The sequence below is a fragment of the Parus major genome, chromosome 1 (assembly GCF_001522545.3).
Source record: "Parus major isolate Abel chromosome 1, Parus_major1.1, whole genome shotgun sequence".
NCBI classification, from domain to species: Eukaryota; Metazoa; Chordata; class Aves; order Passeriformes; family Paridae; genus Parus; species Parus major.
The window spans coordinates 81,871,714-81,890,740 of NC_031768.1; the positions used below are offsets into that span (position 1 = coordinate 81,871,714).

The 19,027-nt window shown below is 39.9% G+C and overlaps 1 protein-coding gene across 6 annotated transcripts in view; it reads right to left on the reverse strand.

Moving 5' to 3' along the window:
* The window catches only part of DLG2 (discs large MAGUK scaffold protein 2), a 986,158-nt gene that overhangs the window by 854,537 nt on the left and 112,594 nt on the right, over nucleotides 1–19,027 (reverse strand). For all 6 annotated transcript variants that reach the window (XM_033516385.1, XM_033516379.1, XM_033516378.1 and 3 more), the window contains exon 4: nucleotides 9,220–9,362. In XM_033516385.1, coding sequence (XP_033372276.1) covers nucleotides 9,220–9,362 — 143 coding nt within the window. The remainder of the gene's footprint in view (nucleotides 1–9,219; nucleotides 9,363–19,027) is intronic.

Genomic DNA, 19,027 nt, shown 5'->3' on the forward strand with positions numbered 1-19,027 from the left:
CTGTGGGGAGCCTGTTCCAGTGCCCAGCCATCTTCTGAGTGAAGAACCTTTTTCTAATGTCCAACCTAAACCTCCCTCCACACAACTTTAGGCCATTTCCTTGGGTGTTATTGCTGGTCACCAGAGACAAGAGGTCAGTGCTGCTCCTTGTGAGGAAGCTGGAGACTTCCCATGAGGTCTCCCCTCAGTCTCCCCTGCTCCAGGCTGAGCAGACACAGTGCCCTCAGCCACTCCTCATATGGCTGCCCCACAGGACAGACCCTTCACCATTCTTGTGGCCCTCCTTTGGACAGTCTCCAATAGCTTAATGTCCTTCTCACCTTATGGTGCTCCAAACTGCACTTGAGGGGAGGCTGCCCCAGCTCAGAGCAGAGCGGGACAATCTCTCCCTTGCCAGGCTGGCCATGCTGTGCCTGATGTCCCCCAGGACACACTCGGCCCTCCTGGCTGCCAGGGCACTGCTGGCTCATGTTCAGCTTTACATTAACCAGGAACCCCATATCCCTTTCCCCTGCACTGTGAAGAAGTGAGACGCAACAAAGGAAAAGGCTTGTTATCATGAGCATGCCTAAATATGCAAACACAAGGAGATGTCAAAAGCAAAATGAAGTCGAGTTCCAAGCCTTGTCCAGTGGGACAGAAATTGTCTGTTTAAAGAGTGGCATGATATGTATGTTGCCCTACATCACAAAAGCATTTCTGTCCACAGGATGACACTGTTCTGCATAGATACAACTTAGTTTAAAACAAAAACATTGGCCTAACCATATTAAAACACATTCAGAAGCAACTCTAAAATGACATTTAACAGATGCTCTGGCACTCAAGTTATTGACAAGCTACAGAACAAATAACAAATTTATAAATAGAGACCCAGCATGGATACCAACTATGGACAAGGCATTTAGCTGAAGCTACTAATAAATAAGGGTTTAATAAAACAGTGACTTTGCAGTTACCCTTTTCTAAACATTAGTCAATCCAGTTGAGAAGAAAAGACAAGTGTATAGAATAATCTCTGCAAGTAAAGAAAACCTTAATAATGCATAAAAAAAGTAAAATTACAAAGCTACTGTATATTAAAAAACAACCAAACCCTAACAAACATGGAGCTAAGCTTCAGCATTGTTGTTCAATAATTATCTAGTCAGGGTTGTCACAAACCCTGGGGTGCAAAAGGAACATGACTAGCAAAACGCACACCAAGATGTCACTTATACTGTACCCCTTAAAAAGACTGCTGCTGTCTTGAAGGAGAACTTAGTGCCAAATAGAATTACTTGGGAATTGGCTCTGGCACAAAATCAACCCACAGACACAAATTGCATTTGATCAGATAAATGTATACTATAGTGCTAAATCTAGTGAAGAAACAGATGCATAAAACTCAATGTTTTGAACCCTTCTAATGAAACATTATGGTTGATCATACCTAATGACTCTTGCATATTAAGTATAATCACTTAAACAGAATCAAATGTGGCTCCTGGGAGTAAATCAAGCCACACAAATTAAGCTGTACCCAGTTACAAACAAAGAAAACAAACAAAACTCCAGAGAAAAGACTGATTTTTTTATAGGCACATATAGAAGTGGCTGAAGTTCCATGTTTTTTAAACTAACTGTTAGTGTGAAACAGATTAATGGTTTGTTAATTGCTTCAGGCAGAAGATTTTTAAGTAAGGGTTTACTGCTGGAACTTTTAACAAGCCAGCACTTAGAGGACAGAGAAGTAATTACAGTGTTTATAATAGCTGGGTACAAGGATAGCAGGCACTCCTGAAGCAAACAGAGGATTCATTTTGCATGATGCAATTAAATTTATTTGCAAAACGAGCTTCTAAACATAAGAAATGCACAGAACAACAGGAATTAAATGAAGAACTGGAATCTTTGGGGACCCTGTCAAAGCAATGATCCCACACTGCTGAATGAAGATTGTGCATATGAGATCAGAGTGTGATAACCAAACTTGCACAGCAATTGCAAATAATTATCATTCAATATGGCCAAAGTATCTGCACCATATGCCCTATAAGTAAATAGTCTTTTCATGCAATGGTACTGGAACAGGCAGACCTTCAGTTGCCAGATTTATATGTAAGTGCAACAGCAGAGCGTTCTTTTCCTTCACCTCAGCTTTCCATCCAGATAAAGGTCAAAACACTGCTGACCAGAAATAAGGAGTAGTGAAGACCAAATTAAAAAATATAGAGGTTAAAACAAGGGTAAATTTATCTCCTTCAATGACTGTGTGGAGCACAAACCTGCAGCTTCCAGCAGTGTTTCTACTCTCATACTAGAGAGCAACTCCATTTTTGTTTTACCAGATGGATTCCTCCATCTAGGTGGGTTTTTTTTGTTCTCCATTACTGTATATTCTAAACATCTCAGAATTTCAATTGTACTTATCTACACAATGCTTGAGTGAGAGACATCCTTTAGCTAGTGACTGCTTATTGCAATGCAGAGAGTCCTGGGAGGGAAAAAAGCTTTTTCCCAGGCTAGCAACCATTTGCTAAGCTGAGGAGCTGGGCTCAGACCTGCACACACACTCTCAACCTGCAGGAAACCACTAATACTGCTGCACAGACAGCAGAGATGGAGAATACCTTTCCCCAGACTTATCTGGGGCTGGGAAGGGAGAGAGCACTTCTTGAAGCAATGGAAGACCTGAATTTAAACCACTTTCAGCTCAACCCCTATCTCACATTTTCTAGGGGTGGAAAGAAATCAGTCTTTCTTCTCCAACAGGGACAATTTAAGAGCCATAATTTCAAGAAAATGCTTTCAAGCTGTGAATGCTAGTCTTATAAACCTTGGCCCAAAGAAATAATGAGGCTCTTTGGCAGAGGTGAAATTACAAACAAATCTTGTCTTCATGATTTCCAGCAGCAGATTGGGCACATCCCCAGTCAGCTGCGGTGAATACCATGCTGAATGTTTATAAAATAAGGTAAGGCTGAATTTCCCAGCACTGAACACTTTCTGTGCTTCTAGTTCAAACAAATTCACATTAGACTTGCAAAACAGCTTGAGCACCCAACACAAGGGTTGGTCTTTTCTGACTCTTTCCTGAGCATCTGCTCCTGGCCCTCACTGGAAGCCAGGTACCAGGCTACATGGGCAGACAACTATTGCTTGGTTTAAGGCAATGCAGATGCTATATTACTGCAACTTGCAATGACTCAGCTTAAAAGCATTTGAGATCATCAGAAATTCTGGAGGCATGTGTCACATCTACACAGCCATGTTCTCTAGGTAGGTACCTGGCATTTGTTTGTTCCCAAAATGAGCTTGTCTGGACCATATCATCAGCCCAATGTCTAAGCACTGTCAGCATCCACAAACTCCATGCTTCTGTCATACCTTCACAACCTGCTCAGTTAGGTGAACTCCAGCTACACTTCCTCCCCTATGTGTCACCAACCCTCCCACTGAATGCAACATCCCGCATCCCCTAAATTCAGTTTGAGAGGAATGAACATACGGCTCCCTGGGACATAGTGGGCATTTGAAGTGGAGTTCTTAATACTTTCTGTTAAATCCTCCCCCTTCCAGATTTAAATATAAGTATGGTGACAATGGGGAGGTGGAAAAGAGAGAAGAGAAAACAAGGAGAAGGGCTTTGCATTGCTTTACAGTGTTGAAAAGGACTTTTCAACACTGGTGTTTGTGCACTTGCTGGGGAGGAAGGGATCCACACTTGTGTATGCAAAAGAAGACAAAGCAGCCTAGACTTTAATACTTGTCAGAGCAATAATAGCTATAAACTCTAAATTATAAAGCCACGTGTCAGCACTCTGTCCCAATAAATATTTAATTATTCCACACAAACAGGCAACATCCCAAAAAGAAAAAGTTAAACAATACTGCCAGCATAATTCTTAGTGCACTCTTATCGGTGAGAAGTACTATCAGCTCCTCTCTAGTCGAGGACAGAGCCGTACATGGATTTCCACATCCTCAGAAAACATCCTCATCAGATAGATTCTTCAAAAGAAAAAAAGTACCAGCAGTGCCTTTACGCATTTTATGAGAGACATCTAGCTATGGTCTTATTTACAGAATAGAGATCATGATTCTGAACATTAATCGGGATAAAGTATCAACATCTTAATGAGGCAGATTTTACGGGAATGACACCTTGTCCCATATTTGGAATTCATTACTTGTCAGTTTATAGGAGTATTCTGTGTTTTGTGGGCTTTAATCCTGAACAACTACTTCTGCCCATGCAGTGCCCATACCTGTCAGATGTGGTCCTTAACTGATATCTCCATGTGGTGAGATACCTCAGACACTATAATTTCCAGTTCCCTTTCATTACTTACTTCTTAAGTTCTCTTCTCAAACTTCACATACAGTACTTCAGGAGGTACACAGAACAGTAAGAAATTAAAACCTGCTGTTCCCAAATCCTGAGTTAATATTTTCATTAATACATAAATCTTGCAAACTAGTCTCCAGAATTTTTTTTTATATATTTGGAGATTTGTAAGAGAGATATATAGTGCCTGTGCTGTCAACACTAATTGCTTTTCACAGTGCCTCAAGGATTTTTGTTTTGGAAACTAAAATATTTCATACCTCTAAGTACAGTTCCTTTGAGAAGAGTCTAAGACAACTAAATATTTTCTATCCCAAAAGACAAGACTTTTCATTACAATCTAGCATTTGTTGTTATAGAGGCATGTAAAGCATTGAGCTCTGGGATCCCTGTCATGAGAATGATGTGGATCTGTTGAAGCAAGTCCAGAAGAGGCCAAGACAATCAGAGGGCTGGAGCAGCTCTCCTATAAAAACAGGTTGAGAGAGTCTGGGTTGTGCAGCCTGGAGAAGAGAAGGTTCCAGAGAGACCTCGTTAAGGACCTAAAGGGGGCTAGAAGAAAGGGACTATTTACAAGAACACGTGAGGGATAGGACAAGGGATGATGGCTTTACATGGTGAGAGATTAGGTTTAGATTGAATATTACAAGAAACTTCCTCATGATGAGGATGGCGAGACACTGGAACCCAGAAAAGCTGTGGTTGCCCCATCCCTGAGCGTGCTCAAGGCCAGTTTGAAGGTGGCTTTGTGAAACCTGGTCTACTGGACCATGTCTGCCCAGGGCAGGGAGAGCTGGCACTTGATGATCTTTAAGGTCCCTTCCAACCCAAACCTTTCTACGATGCTGCATGATTCTGTGATGTGTTTAAGTGCTTTTTGGAACAGAACTAAATAAAATGTTATCCATGTCTACTGCTAATTGAACAAAATCTAACGGGTTCTAATTGCACTTAGAGAAACTCCTGTTTGTCATCAGGAAAGGCTTTCCATCAGTGAGGAAATAAGCTACCTGCAGAAGCAGTTGACTCCCCACTGTGGGAGGTTTTACAGAACAGTCTAGGCAAACATGACAGGAATGGTTGAAATGCAGTTGATCTGCCCCAGGGCAAGAGAATGGACAATAGGGATATTTTAGGTCTTCTTAGGAGTTACATTCTAGAGTTCCTACATCATGATGAACATGTTGGACTTTTTCATTTAGTGCCCAATATCACATTCCCTGCTTCCTATCTGAATATATGAAACAAAAAAAGCCTTTGCAAATAGAACTTCATAAACATTTCTAGTGAATCTGAACATGACCCAAAACCTTCATTGATTCTGAAACTATCCACCAACTTAAGCTGATTTTATCAAGTTGCATTTACAGGAGGGAAAGCAACATGGATAAATTCACTCAAAAAACACATTCATATAGGTCCTTCTTTCTTCCTTTTCACTAACACCCACCCACTTGAATTATTTTCGTCTATGATATTTACAGCTCTGCCAGATACATTGACACATATATTTAGTCTCTATACAGGGAGAAATGCAATAATAATGTGATGGTAAGTAATAGTGCATTTTTCATCTGCAAACATTGCAGTTACTGCTTATTCAGATGACCAACAAAGCTGTTAATGATGAAGCAAAAAGCAAGGACGTGATGTTTAAATGCATAGTCACACACAAATAAATATATACCTAAATATTTATCAATTTCATGGGGACTAGGGGATCCTAGGATTAAAACCTAAACAACACAGAATTTAGCTAGAAGCATGCTTGCAAAAAACAAACCAAAACAAAGAAAAAGTGTAGAAAAAAACCCCAAAACAGTAACTATCACTAAAACCCCAACACTTTTTGTTAATTCCATTGTTTTGTAGTCACAGGATGCTATGTGGAGGCATTCACACTAAAAATTTGGATGTTACTGGTTCTGACACATACTGTGAGCTCTTATATTCCACTAATTTCTCACTTGCTTTTACAGAGGCCATTCAAAATTACAGTCTGAGTCTGGGAGACATCTCTCTTTTCAGGCATTCTCTGAGAGTGATAGGAGATTATAAGATGGGTCATGACCCTTTCATGTCTAGTTAAAGCAGTGAAGATCCAGCCCCAGTAGGCTGTGAGATCTAGCACCAGTTTGCTAAAATCCAGTATGGTGATTACAGATGCAAGGTGGCAAATTTGTACAGTATTGCAAACAACCTAACAGCTTTTCTCTTATCTAAAAATCTACACTTTCAGAAAGCAAGTACATAAATACAAAGGAGGGCTCAGAGGACATCTGTCCTGGATGAGAAGGTGGTAAAAGCTCCTTTCCTTTTTATCAACAATTAAGATTGGAAAATAAATGCAAAAAAAAGGACCCATTTATACAGAAAAAAATTACATATAGACAGCCAAGGAAGGTTTTGAGTGGAATGCATGAAAGGAGGATGGCGTCTGGACTGACTGATTATACTTGGGCTTTGAGTGCTGCATCCAGCAGCACAGCAAGGACATTGACCTGCTGGAGCACAGCCAGAGGAGGTCACAGACATCCTCAGAGGGATGAAGCACCTCTCCTATGAGGAAAGCCAAGAGAGCTGGGATCGTTCAGTGTGGAAAACAGAAGGCTTGGGAGTGACCTAATTGCAGCCTTCTGGTACCTGAAAGAAGCCTACAAGAAAGATGGAAAGAGACCTTTGATAAGGATATGTAGTGATAAAACAAGGGAATATGGTTTTAAACTGAAAGACTGGAGGTTTAGATTAGATATTAGGAAGAGATTCTTTACTGTGAGGGTGGTGAGGCACTGGAACAGATTGCCCAGAGAAGCTGTGGATGCCCCATTGCTGGAAGTGTTCAAGGTCAAGTTGGATGGGGCTCTGAGCAACCTAGTGGAAGGTGTCCTGCCATGGGATTAGAAGATCTTTAAGGTACCTTCCAACAAAAGCCATTCCATAAGTCTGTGATTCTATGAAAGAAGGGAGGCCTTTTCTTTCCAAATGTGGGACACGTAATTGAGGGATGGAAAAGAAAGTACTAAACAATCATTTCCCGTGAGGAACAGACCATGAATAAGAATTTACATGATAGATTATTTGGTTACATTTTCATATGATAATTTTTCATAGAAAGCAAAGGGCTATCTTGGATTTGTACAGCAGGTTGTACATCCATGTTGCACTAATCAGTTCTGACTCAGAACTGCCGATAGTATGTTGAGCTGTCATAAGGAAAAAAACAAAAGTCTACAATCCAGTCTCTTGCCTGCACTGGGCCCTTGAAATATGTATGATTTTTAAAGGGACTAAACATTTTGTTCTCCCATTTCCCTGATGACATTTATGGAGAGACAGCAAATTTGAAAATGGTACCCTGGACTCTGACTGCGAGCACTGTGCCTTGAAAAGGCTATTTCACTTCCTATGCTATAGTTTTCTACTTTCTACTTTTTCTTTAAATCAGAACATTTTTTTCATAAAATAAGAAAAGTCTGGAGTGGGCCCTGTATCTATTATCTTCAGCATAGAATTTAGAGTTCAAATTCCCCTGTACAAGACCAGCAGCACACCTCTTAGATAGCAATGAGTTTAAGGAAGGTGGGGTTGAGGGTCAAATACTTTGATGAGGCTGAAATAAAAAGAGAGTCTGTCCACTGTCTTTATCAGATGCTCCAAGAGATAACAGGAATACACTTTCACCACACTTTCACATTCTAAAGCATAAAGATTTGTGCTTACTAAATAAAATTTAAAAAAATAGAAGACAGATATTTGCTGTCTGTGCTTTCAAACTGTGACTCAAATGTTAAATCATTCATGGGATATATCCTACATTAGTGTTAAGACTCATTTGTTCTGATTTCACTCAAAACCGGAACGCTTGTTCTCATTAATTCTGTACGCTTCTTTTGCTAATTAATTTTTACAATAAATTTCTTCATTTCTTCAGAGAGTTTTTTCCTGGCCACCTGATTTATCTTTTTAAAGAATCACATCTCAAATGTCATGTAGAACTACAATTTCTGTCTGAGTTTTACATTTTTAAAAAGGAGGAAAGCTCTTAAAAATAGTCATGCCTATGGGAAAGTTCTTGCCAACAACTTTTAAAATTTGAAATGCCTTACTTACCATGACAACAATGAAAATTTTTATACATTTCCTTCATCTTTGATTCTGGTCTGGAGATTTGCAGTTTGCATTCCATGCCCACCCTATTTCTGTTTCACTGTTTAAGAACAGAGCAATGCATTGCTTGCTTCTGTGGGGTATGTTTCAATCTTTGAAGTACAAAGGTGGGTGGAGGCAAGTAGTTTAGATTACTAATATAGTTAATAATAATCTGGAGGCTGGCAAAGGCAGATTAGAGTTGGGGGTGACAAAGAAAGGTTTTGAATGCTTCCACTGGCTACAGTGGAGAAAAGGTGTGCAACCTTCTTCTGTGTATCTATTCCCCATGCAGATACTATTTTGGTTGATCTCTGTGAACTTGGACTGTGGAAGAGTTCAGCCCAATGTCAGTCGCAGAAATGTGAAAAGTCATATTAAAATTTTTATGCAGGATCTAATCACTGGAGTATTAATAACCTCAGTGGTTATCAGCAAGTACAGAAGATATATTCTCTTTTGGGGAGTAATCACAGACACCAAGTATCAGATAAAGTACACAAAGGATGAGAAAATGGAAGTTTTCTACTTTCCCTTTGACAGATTGCAATTGAAAGGATAAAGAAGTTTGCAACATAATCAAGGTCAGAGGGATAACACTATATGTATATATATCCTTCACACCCCAATCTAATGCCTTAATTAACACATCCTTTCAATCTTATACACCATTGCATGGCTCTTCTCAGGTTTGAGACATCTCACTCATTACATATGTTTTAATTCTTAATCTGTTAAATTACCTCCTGTTTTTTCTGCAGATTTTCATGGTCTGTAGCAGATGTTGTCTTCTCCCATTTCTCTGCAACTTGATTTGCTTCTTCTATTTTTTGCTCATAGCTTTTCTGGGAGTTTAGCAGCGTCACTTCATAAAACTCTTGAATATCTGTTTGTAAAGAGGAACAAGTAAAAGACATTATTTACGGTATTGGCTTTGACTCCCTAGTGTTTTCCTTTGATACATACTTACACATTATCATCATAATGATAAACATGTACTACATTTGTAATAGAAAGCACCAATACACAAGGGTTTTTTTCTAAAATTTCTATGAGATTCCTGACTCATATTCTCATTTTAAAGAGGCCTTTAGGAAAAAAAAAAAAAAATTTAAAGAATAACATTATAAGAAGATAATCAAATAACATCTTACAGGCATATCTGAACAATATAGGCAGAACAGACCCTTTTACAGGGAGAAGTCAGTCACAGATCATTGTAACCAGTAACCTGGAAATTTTCAAATGTAAAATACCTTAAGATAAACTTGTTGACACCCATCCCAGGCACCTGAATCACTCTCAGCCCTATCTGCAGGTGCATTTGGCATTTTTTTCAAGAGGAGTGCACAACTTGAAGGAAGACTTTGTGGATTCACCACTTCAGTCTGTTGCCATTCAGCAGTGTCTGGGTAATGTTTGATTTCAACCAAGTGTAAGCAACAAGCCAAGTCTTAAAATATCCTGTTCAGATGTTTCTATCACATTTATTTCCATGGGGTATGATCAGATATACAAGATCCAGCAATGAAAACAATTTTATTGAAACCTGTGCACACAATGACCTAAGGAGAGGGGGAAAAAAGTGTTCCCTTCCTTAGGTAAGAAGTTTTTGGTCAGAGAGTCACACCCAAAAGGTGGTACATTGTCTAGTGCAGATATTTGACTTATCAAAGAACAAAAAAACTTCACATTATTTGATTTATTAACAATGGACTTTCTCCTGGATAAGAAAGAAAGATATTGCATCTACAATTTCACACATATATTTGTAAGAATTTATATTTCATATTACTACAATCATTTAATTCCACATTAAAACTAAAACCCATTTTTAAAACAAAAAGCTACAGGACAGTTGCAATGAGAAAGAAAGTTTCTCCATTCTCAATACAGGGAACTTTTTACAGCTGGTTTGAATGCTCATAGTACAATTGAAACAGTTGTAATATATGGTTCAATGCCAGGTCAATTTGTATTGCAACAGCAAGTAAAATATATCAGGCTAATATGTAATTATCTCTAGATAAATACTTTGCAGAAATAAGCTAGAAATTGCCCTCTGGCAGTGGCATTCAGCTGGCATCACTGGCGTTATCAGGGTATTAATTGGGTTGACAGTATTCAGTCAAGGAACAGTAGAACGGTGCTTTCACCCTAACTTTAAAGCCTATCTTGCCCTAGTGTTTTCATTAAAAATGATGTGTGAGCCACATTTGCATGTGCATGCACATGTGCAAAATAAATATTAAAACCTCAGTCTCTTTGTAAAGGTCCTTATCTATTCTGAGGAGGCCACGGGTTGCTTTTGCTGGAATAATGATCACTGGTGTGCAGAGAAAAGCACTTCAGTACTTATGCGGTCACAGAAGAAAGCACAGAGGATTCACTTAGTTGGTTGCTTTGTAATTCCGTAAGCTGAAATTGCCATTTCTGTGGAACAGGGGCAGCCAGAAACTTGCAGTCAGACAAGGTTTGCAAAAAATAGGCTTTGTAATTTTCTCTGAGTAAAACCTGCTCTATCTCCGCTACATGAGAGGTGCAATCATACTAGGAGGAAAAAAGTGTTGAATACTAGTGAGATAGAATGGGAGCAAGCAGCTGTAGAATCAAGATTGGAACCACAGTCATAAAGAGGAGTCATGGGGGCATGGTAATTGTTATGTAAAATGAGCAAAATACAGTCTGTCTCCTAGTGGGGGTTTACAGGAAAACAAGTCCACAAGAAATTTAAAATCTTATCATAGAGAACAGAAATCACAGAATGTCTTGGGTAGCAAGGGACCTTAAAGACCATCCAGTTCCACTTCCCCTGCCATGTACAGTGAAACCTTCCACTAGATCAGGTTGCAGCAAGGCCCATCCAACCTTCCCTTGAACACTTCCAGGGATGGGGCATTTCTTACACAAATTACATCTGTACCTCTGGCACTATATTCTCTCCCATGAAAACAAGTTCAGATTTCATGTAGAAATGGCAATAACACTATTGATGAACTTTGTGAGCACAAAACACATCTTCAGTTTCAATCTCTTTACTGCTCCAAACATTCTGTTATGCGATTAATTCATGTTTGTTTAAAGTGTCAGTGAATCTCACTGGATTTTCTGTCTAACAGAATTTTTTCACTTACTTCTTAAGACATTACTTACTTTACTTAATAAATTCTGCTTGCTCTCCCTTTAGCCTAGCCAAAATATTTTGTCAGTTTTGCTATATAAAGATAAATTGCAGACAAGAAATTATATATCTATATTCTAGTACAAAGTAATTCTAAAGATACTGTGATTTATTTTGGATAACTCCATCACTGGGGAAGTGGGAACAGAAATTTTCTGTACATCAGCATGGTAGAGTACATAGCAATAGCATTTTGCAGTTGCCCATGGACAAGCATATTGTAGCTGGCTGCATTTGTTCTCTGCAGGAAAGTTCTAAGAGTACCCATTTCTCCTTCCTTACAGGCCTGTGCAGGAGTGAGCAGGGTCTACCCTTTACAGATCTGTCAGGAAGCACTGCCTGTTACTAAAGTTGGAGACACTTCTCAGTTTGAAGTCTTGGGATTTTTTACTATTGTTTAAAAAAAAAAATCATTAATGCTCAGATTTGTGCTTACCCTAACCTCACTTTATTTTTTTAAGAAACTTGAAACAAAAATAGTTTAGAAAAATAATAAGTAATGGAGAGAACACAATGTCTTACATAAAGTAATGGCCTTTCTTTCAGACAGCAGCTACATAAAAAGAAAAAAATGTGTGATCAGACAGAGCTGAACAGGCTGCCTAAACTCTGCCATTTTCTGACTTCTTAGTGGTTGGTGCTGCAGCCTGTAACCATTATTCCAGTGCAATTTCTCTTCCAATTTATATGCATGACAATATCCATTTGTGATAGAAACACTTTAGAGCTCTGATAGCAAAGGGGTTAAACAATACAAAAAGGAAAAAAAAGGCCTAAACTACTGTCTGTCTTTTGTGACCATAGGCTTTCACCAGCATTCTAATGAGGGAAAAAATGAGATAAAGCAATACAATTCCTCATTCATCTGTAAACAGTTGAGCACCAGAAAGACAGAATTAAATTGAGGGGAATTCAGACAAAGACAGATGATTAAAGGTCTGAAAAAACTAACTTCTGAGCAAAGATTAAAGGAAGAGAATAATAACAACATACACTTTCATATTTCCTTTCATTTCAAAGCAAAACAAACACTAAGAACCATATAGTGTTGGCTGAGAAAATTGCCCATGGCCTCAAAGAGAAGCAAACCAGCAGGGTCAAAATGCAGAGGCACACACACGAGTGCACCAGATGTGTCCAGCCCTTTGCAATCAATAACCCACTCACAGTGGCTTCAGAATCACCAGCAGATTCAGGACAACACTATTCCATTTTTAAAAGCCCTCTTTGCTGGGAAGGGCAGATACAGACTGCACAAGAGAACTGGGTATGATTCCTCAGTGTGCTGGGAACAAGGCAGTAACCTCTCACTCTTAGGAGCTTTCTCCTTTATTCAAGATACCCACTAGATTGATTTAAGGCCAGAAGGTGAAGGTGATTGGCATTTTTTTCCCACTTGTGCATCTTGGTGTCCTTGGTGTCTTCTGTTGTGTAAATCAGCATATTCCGCTGGTAGCCCCAAGGCTGGATGAAGTACATGAGATAGCTTTGGCATCTGTATGATTTCCACCTACACACAGAAGCACTGGCAGGTCCCAAATGCATCCCAGTAATTTCATGGACATTCAGAAATGTAGCCATCAAGGCATACACATCCCAGTGCACCAAACAACTGGGATTATCCCAGTTTTTGTCTTTAATACCAGCTGGCCTGGAGCTGCACTTTCCATGCACCAAACAAGCAAAGGGTTAGGGAGTGGGAACATAAAAAGATTGGTTTTCTAAGGTAATCAAGTGCTGTAAGGACACAGGATACAGAATACAGCTGCCTATCTCAAAACACTGTCAAGGTCTCAGAAGGAACTTGCTATAAAATAAACCACCACAAGAAAACATGAGATAAGCACAGATGGCACAGTAGGAAGGTGCTCACTTCAGGCCTAACAGTTGAAGGTTTGGTTAGCATCCGGACAAAAAAATCCCACCATGGCAAACAGTGAGAAAGGAAAAACTGCTCACACACATGCCAAGTCATGGCAATGGCATCTATGCCCCGTGGATACCCAGAACTTGGACAGTATAAAGGTGATAGCAAAGAAGAATGACTTGGGGACTCCCACCACAGGATGCCATGGGATCCATGGGGTGGTGGTAGTCCTACTTAGTCTTACTCTCTCTCTTTCTTTCTCTTCCCCCTCTTTCCTATTTCTCTCTCTCTACCACACATTTAATGTTAAATTAAATTTGCACTATTGGCTCCAGCATATGGTCTCATTTGCACCTTAATTTGGGAAGAGGCATCTCCTTATAAACAAATCATAACAAGCGCAAAATGCAAAATGGCTCAGCTTAAGCTTGTGCAGGTTTACAATGCAGCTATGCAGTGAGGGTGGAATCACAGAATTACATGGGTTGGAAGGGAACTTAAAGATCATCTTATTCCAATGCACCTGCCACAGGCAGGGACACCTTCCCCTAGACCAAATTGCTTAAAGCCCCATCCAACCTGGCCTTGGATAGATTTGCAAGATACCAAACTCAGGATTCAGAACACAGGGAGCATAAAGGAAACTGGAGTAGAAGTGGAGATAAAAATCTCTTGCACCTCTTTTGCATTTAAAAAAGGAAGGGGAAGAGGAAAGTCTGTATTCCCGTAACAAACAAGACAATGCCAGGCTTTCTGATACCATCTATATTTTATACAACACAAACAATTAAGCTTAAAAGGATAATCTTGTACATCGCTTAGCCTGAAGTTGTACTGCATGTGTCAGCAAATGCTGCTTCCCCAGCGACTTGACAGTACATGTGGCCACTTGTGAAAGAGCAGAGCAAACTATTCCATGCATCAAACCTTATCCAAAATCCACTGAATTTGCAGACACCTACTCCCTACAGCATGTGTTGACCTCCACTGTGCTGACAGCTATTCCAAAAGCTGTTACCTTCATCTGTGCTTAGTAATGCAGGAAGATTTCCTTACATACATCTTGCTACCATACCCTTCACTTTATGTCTTGAGAGGATTTAGCAAGGGCATCAAAATTTTGGTATCTGCAGAAGTTGTCTGTTGTTTCTGCAGACAGCTGCACAATTTTGCAATTAACTGTAATAGCATTAACAACGTAGAATCCCATTACCCAAGGAATGAGCTCTCTGTGTATCATATTTCTATAGAACCAAACTGGGAACTGGAACAAATATTCTGTAGCATAAAATGAAAGGTGTTTTTTCTTGGTTTTTTTTTCTCCTTTCTAGAGGTCCACAGCCATGGAATTAATTTCTCCTATACTGTGCCAGTGCCCTGACTTGCTTTGTGGTGTAAGTCCCATCTGTTTTTCCAGGGCATTCGGGGACAAGGTGGAACGGGGGTCTAAGGCAACATGCAAACACAAGCTGTTCCCTTCCTGGGAAATTTGGGACACTCTTTTTGTCTACATGTAGGATAGTGTCTGATATGTACCTTTTAATGTTGTGTAACCCAGCACAAATGACTACTGTCTGGCAGAACGCTGCAGATCAAAATAAAGTCAGTTGTTGCAGGCTCCTGCTGCAAATCCTTTTTTTAACTAAGGGAACATTACAGTGTACGTCTAAATGGCATCATTTATATCCTGGGGAGTAGATTATGCTGGGTCAGCTTCAGCCATCTGGTCTGAATTATTAGGTAGGAGTAAGGCGAATTTTGCAGGATGTTGTTCAAGATGGAAAACTCATTCGGGCAGCACAAGTAGTAGGGAACTGATCATAGATTGTACCAGCCTGCCAGTAAAGAGCTTTAGTGGCCCTGCTGATGGAAGCAGTCCAAAGAGAGGTTAAATAACACACTTCACCCGATGCAATTATGTTGTGTGGCTTTTTTTCAAGCAAAATGTTTCCATATTGAGTAAAACTGCCATTTTAAGAGAGGGAAGATAAAAGCAAGAGATGTTAAAACCTACCTTGAAACAGGGTGAATTTTCAAGCTAAAGCAGTCCTATTGCACTGACCCACGTGAGAAATGGCAGAGCTCCAGTTATCAAGTTGGCTCATAGCTTCAGAGCCCTGGGGAGCTCCAACCTGCCCCCATTAGCATCCCTCAGTGCAGCAGCAGTCAAAAACACCTTGCCCATTTCAGCTGCATCTCACCCCCTGGCTCCAATGTATTTGCCCTGGGTCTGCACTAATAAAGGTAGAGTCAGATTCAACAACAAAAGGAAAAGCTTGAGGCTTATTTTTGCAGTTGGCAGAGGTAACACAAAGATATTTCAGATCAAAATGAAATTTAGCAGCCCTGCTTGCAAGGTTTTCAGACACAGGCCTTTGGTGCACAAGAAACATAGATGCCAGCCCAACAGCAAGAGTTGCTGCAGGAGAAAAAAAGTCCTCTATTCCATGCAGGCAGTGAAACAGCGCAGTGCAAGCCAGGAAAGCAGTCTTCTGCCAATTCCCTATAGTTGATGAATGTTCCTAAATCTATTAAAAGCAGCGTACTCTGGTAGAACATGTACCAAAGTAGGCAGCAAGAAATATGGCTCCTGTTATTAACCTGTCTTGATTCTTGAGCTTCAGCAAATCCCTTTTATCTGGCCTAGATAATTTTAAGGTCTCTTCCAAACTGAATTACCCAATGATCCTGTGATCCTTTGTACATCTAGGCTGGAGGCAGAAACCATTACTAAGCAGGTACATAGCTGAGCAAAATTAGATCTTTTTATCAAAAAAAGTTCTGAGACACTCTACAGGCCATCCTAAATAACTAAATAGTTAGTAATTGATGTCCAATAGTTATCTGAACATATGACATAGAAACACACTTTGAGTACTTCTGGCTTTGCTAGCCAGAAGCATTAGCAACATTATTGTTTATTGTAATATATCCAAAATGCAGCCAGAGCTCTCCAAAAAAATCTCAGCTTTGAATATGCACCTCAAAGGCAGCTGTCCAATATAAAAAATTCAATACAGGTATCTATGCACAGAGAAGACAAAATAATTGCTGCAACCCTTTCTATGTGAGCGATGTTCATGTTAAGTGAAAACTAGAAAGCAATCAATCGGAGAGTAAAGTCAGTATTTAAGCCTTTTCAGTGATGACATTGAGTGTATTACTACAGTTCTGCCTACACATTCTAGCCATTTATTCAGAAATAAGAACTGCACTCTGGATTGAGGATGAAAGAAAATGTATCCCATCAAGATAAGCAGGACTGACAAACGAGTAACACCAGATGAGGAGAGAGGGCTTATGAGAAAAGTGAGGATAAACTTCTTGATTGGGTCTGTTGTGATGGCACGAGGAATAATGGTTTTAATCTGAAAGAGGACCAATTTAGACTAGATATAAGAAAGAAGTTTTTTACAGTGAGGGTGGTGAGACACTGGCACAGGCTGCCCAGAGAAGTGGTAGGTGCCTCATCCTGGAAGCATTGAAGGTAAGGTTGGATGGGGCTCTGAGCAAGCTGATCGGGTGGGAGATGTCCCAGAACATCATAGGGAGGTTGGTCTAGATGGCCTCTAAAGGTCCCTTCCAATGCAAGCAATGCTATGATTCTGTGGCTTTAATCATTCACCACTGACAATATCTTATGGTTTGTAAGTATGGTCGATAACAGTGTTTTCAATGGAAAAAGACAAAAACCCACGAGATAATGGTGGTTTGATAATGCACAGAAAAATAGTTAAAAGCGACCACTGTAGATTTAGCAAATATTACACTCACACCTTCTCATGCTGTTCCTGAAGCTTAAGCTGCAGGAGAGCAGAGCAGCAAACCCAAATCCTGTGGCAAGGTTTCATTTTAACCAGGCAATCCAGGGCTTGCAGATCTACACACAAACTGCAAGAGTCAGAACAGGATCATGGGCACACACTGGCTGCTTTGTACCTCCACATAATCAGGCAGATACTTGAACCTGTTCCAGGATATCTTCTGATGGAAAACTGTATCAACAGAAAGTGCAGATAATTTTAGCAACTGTTCAAAGGTGACAGCTAAGGAAGTACTAAGAGCTCAAGGCAAGGTTTCCTGTGCTTCAGAACAGACCTTTCAGAAAATGACAGTTTTCTTTGAAAAATGATGGTTTGTATGAAGTTCTTTTCCTATAAGCCTCAAGAGAAACTTTCACTTTTTTTTAGCACTGTGTATGCCTCTGCATGTAGTCTAGAACCATGGAAACACAGAAACATTTAGGCAGGAAAAGACCTTTAAGGTCTTCAAGTCCAGCTGCAAACCCAACACCACTAAACCCTGTCCTCAAGTGCCACATCCACACATCCTTTAAATCCCTCCAGGGATGGTGATTCAACCTCCTCCCTGGGTAGCCTGTTCCACTGCTTGACAACAATAATAATATACCTTCAGAATGAGGCTTTATTCATTGTTTGGGGAGCTGGTTTCAAAGCCACTACTGGAGAGAAATTCCCCATTTTCTGTGCAGCAGTGAACAGTTACTATTGTGCATTTCTTATCCTGTCAGAGGATCCCACAGCCCCACAGTTTGTCACAGACAAACAGACTTTCCTCTGAATGGTTCCAATACGTGCTTAAACAACTGAGTTCAATAGTGGAAAATTGTTCAGTTATATCATTTACTCATTCTGTGATTTTGCTTGTTACTCAAGTATTCAGGATAGTCTTCCTTTAAATAGGGATAATCAGGAAAAATTGACAAAATCTGACTGTCAAATGCCAAATCAAAAGGGCGGGTGTATTTTCATCTCTCAGGAAAGAGTAAAGAGGAAAAAAAACATTATATATTTTCTCACCTTTCTTTTTGAATCTTAGAAAGGACCCAGCTGCAATCCAATTTCCCAGTATGGAGGCAAGTGCTGTATACCAGACCAGAACCACAAAAAAGGTATATCATTCTATAATCCTAGATCAGATTAGTTTTTATAGGCTTTTCCACTGCTGTTGCACATAAATAGGTTGAGAATAGACGAAAATGCAAGACCTGGTGCTTCGAGCACAAGTCTTGGGACCCGCAGGCTTTCTGTTAGCTGCGGATACTCAGCAACCCAGACAGGGTCCATTACCCTCAGGTATCTCCCAGAAGCACCCAGTTTGCTAAAACCAGAGTGAAATTTCAATCAGACACATTTTCCCAAGGCAATGTGAGAGCATGTTCAGGAAAACCCCATGGCAATCTATAAGGAATTAATAGTAATTGCTTCCTGTCCTTTTTCTTCTTCACCTTACAAAGAACCATCTTCATACACAACCCCTTTTGAACATCACTTTTGAACATCAAGCTAAAACAAAACACTAAAACACAACCTTTCTTCACCATTCTTTGACCTGCAAGAACAACTCTTTACCTTCTTTAATCTTTCTTCTCACCTGGGAACATCCCCCCTCTGCATCTCTCTTACCCTTTCTCTGCAAACACCCCACAGTCTCCTTCTAGTGGAAGGATATGCATCTGCTCAGCCCAAGGCTCTGCCTTTCA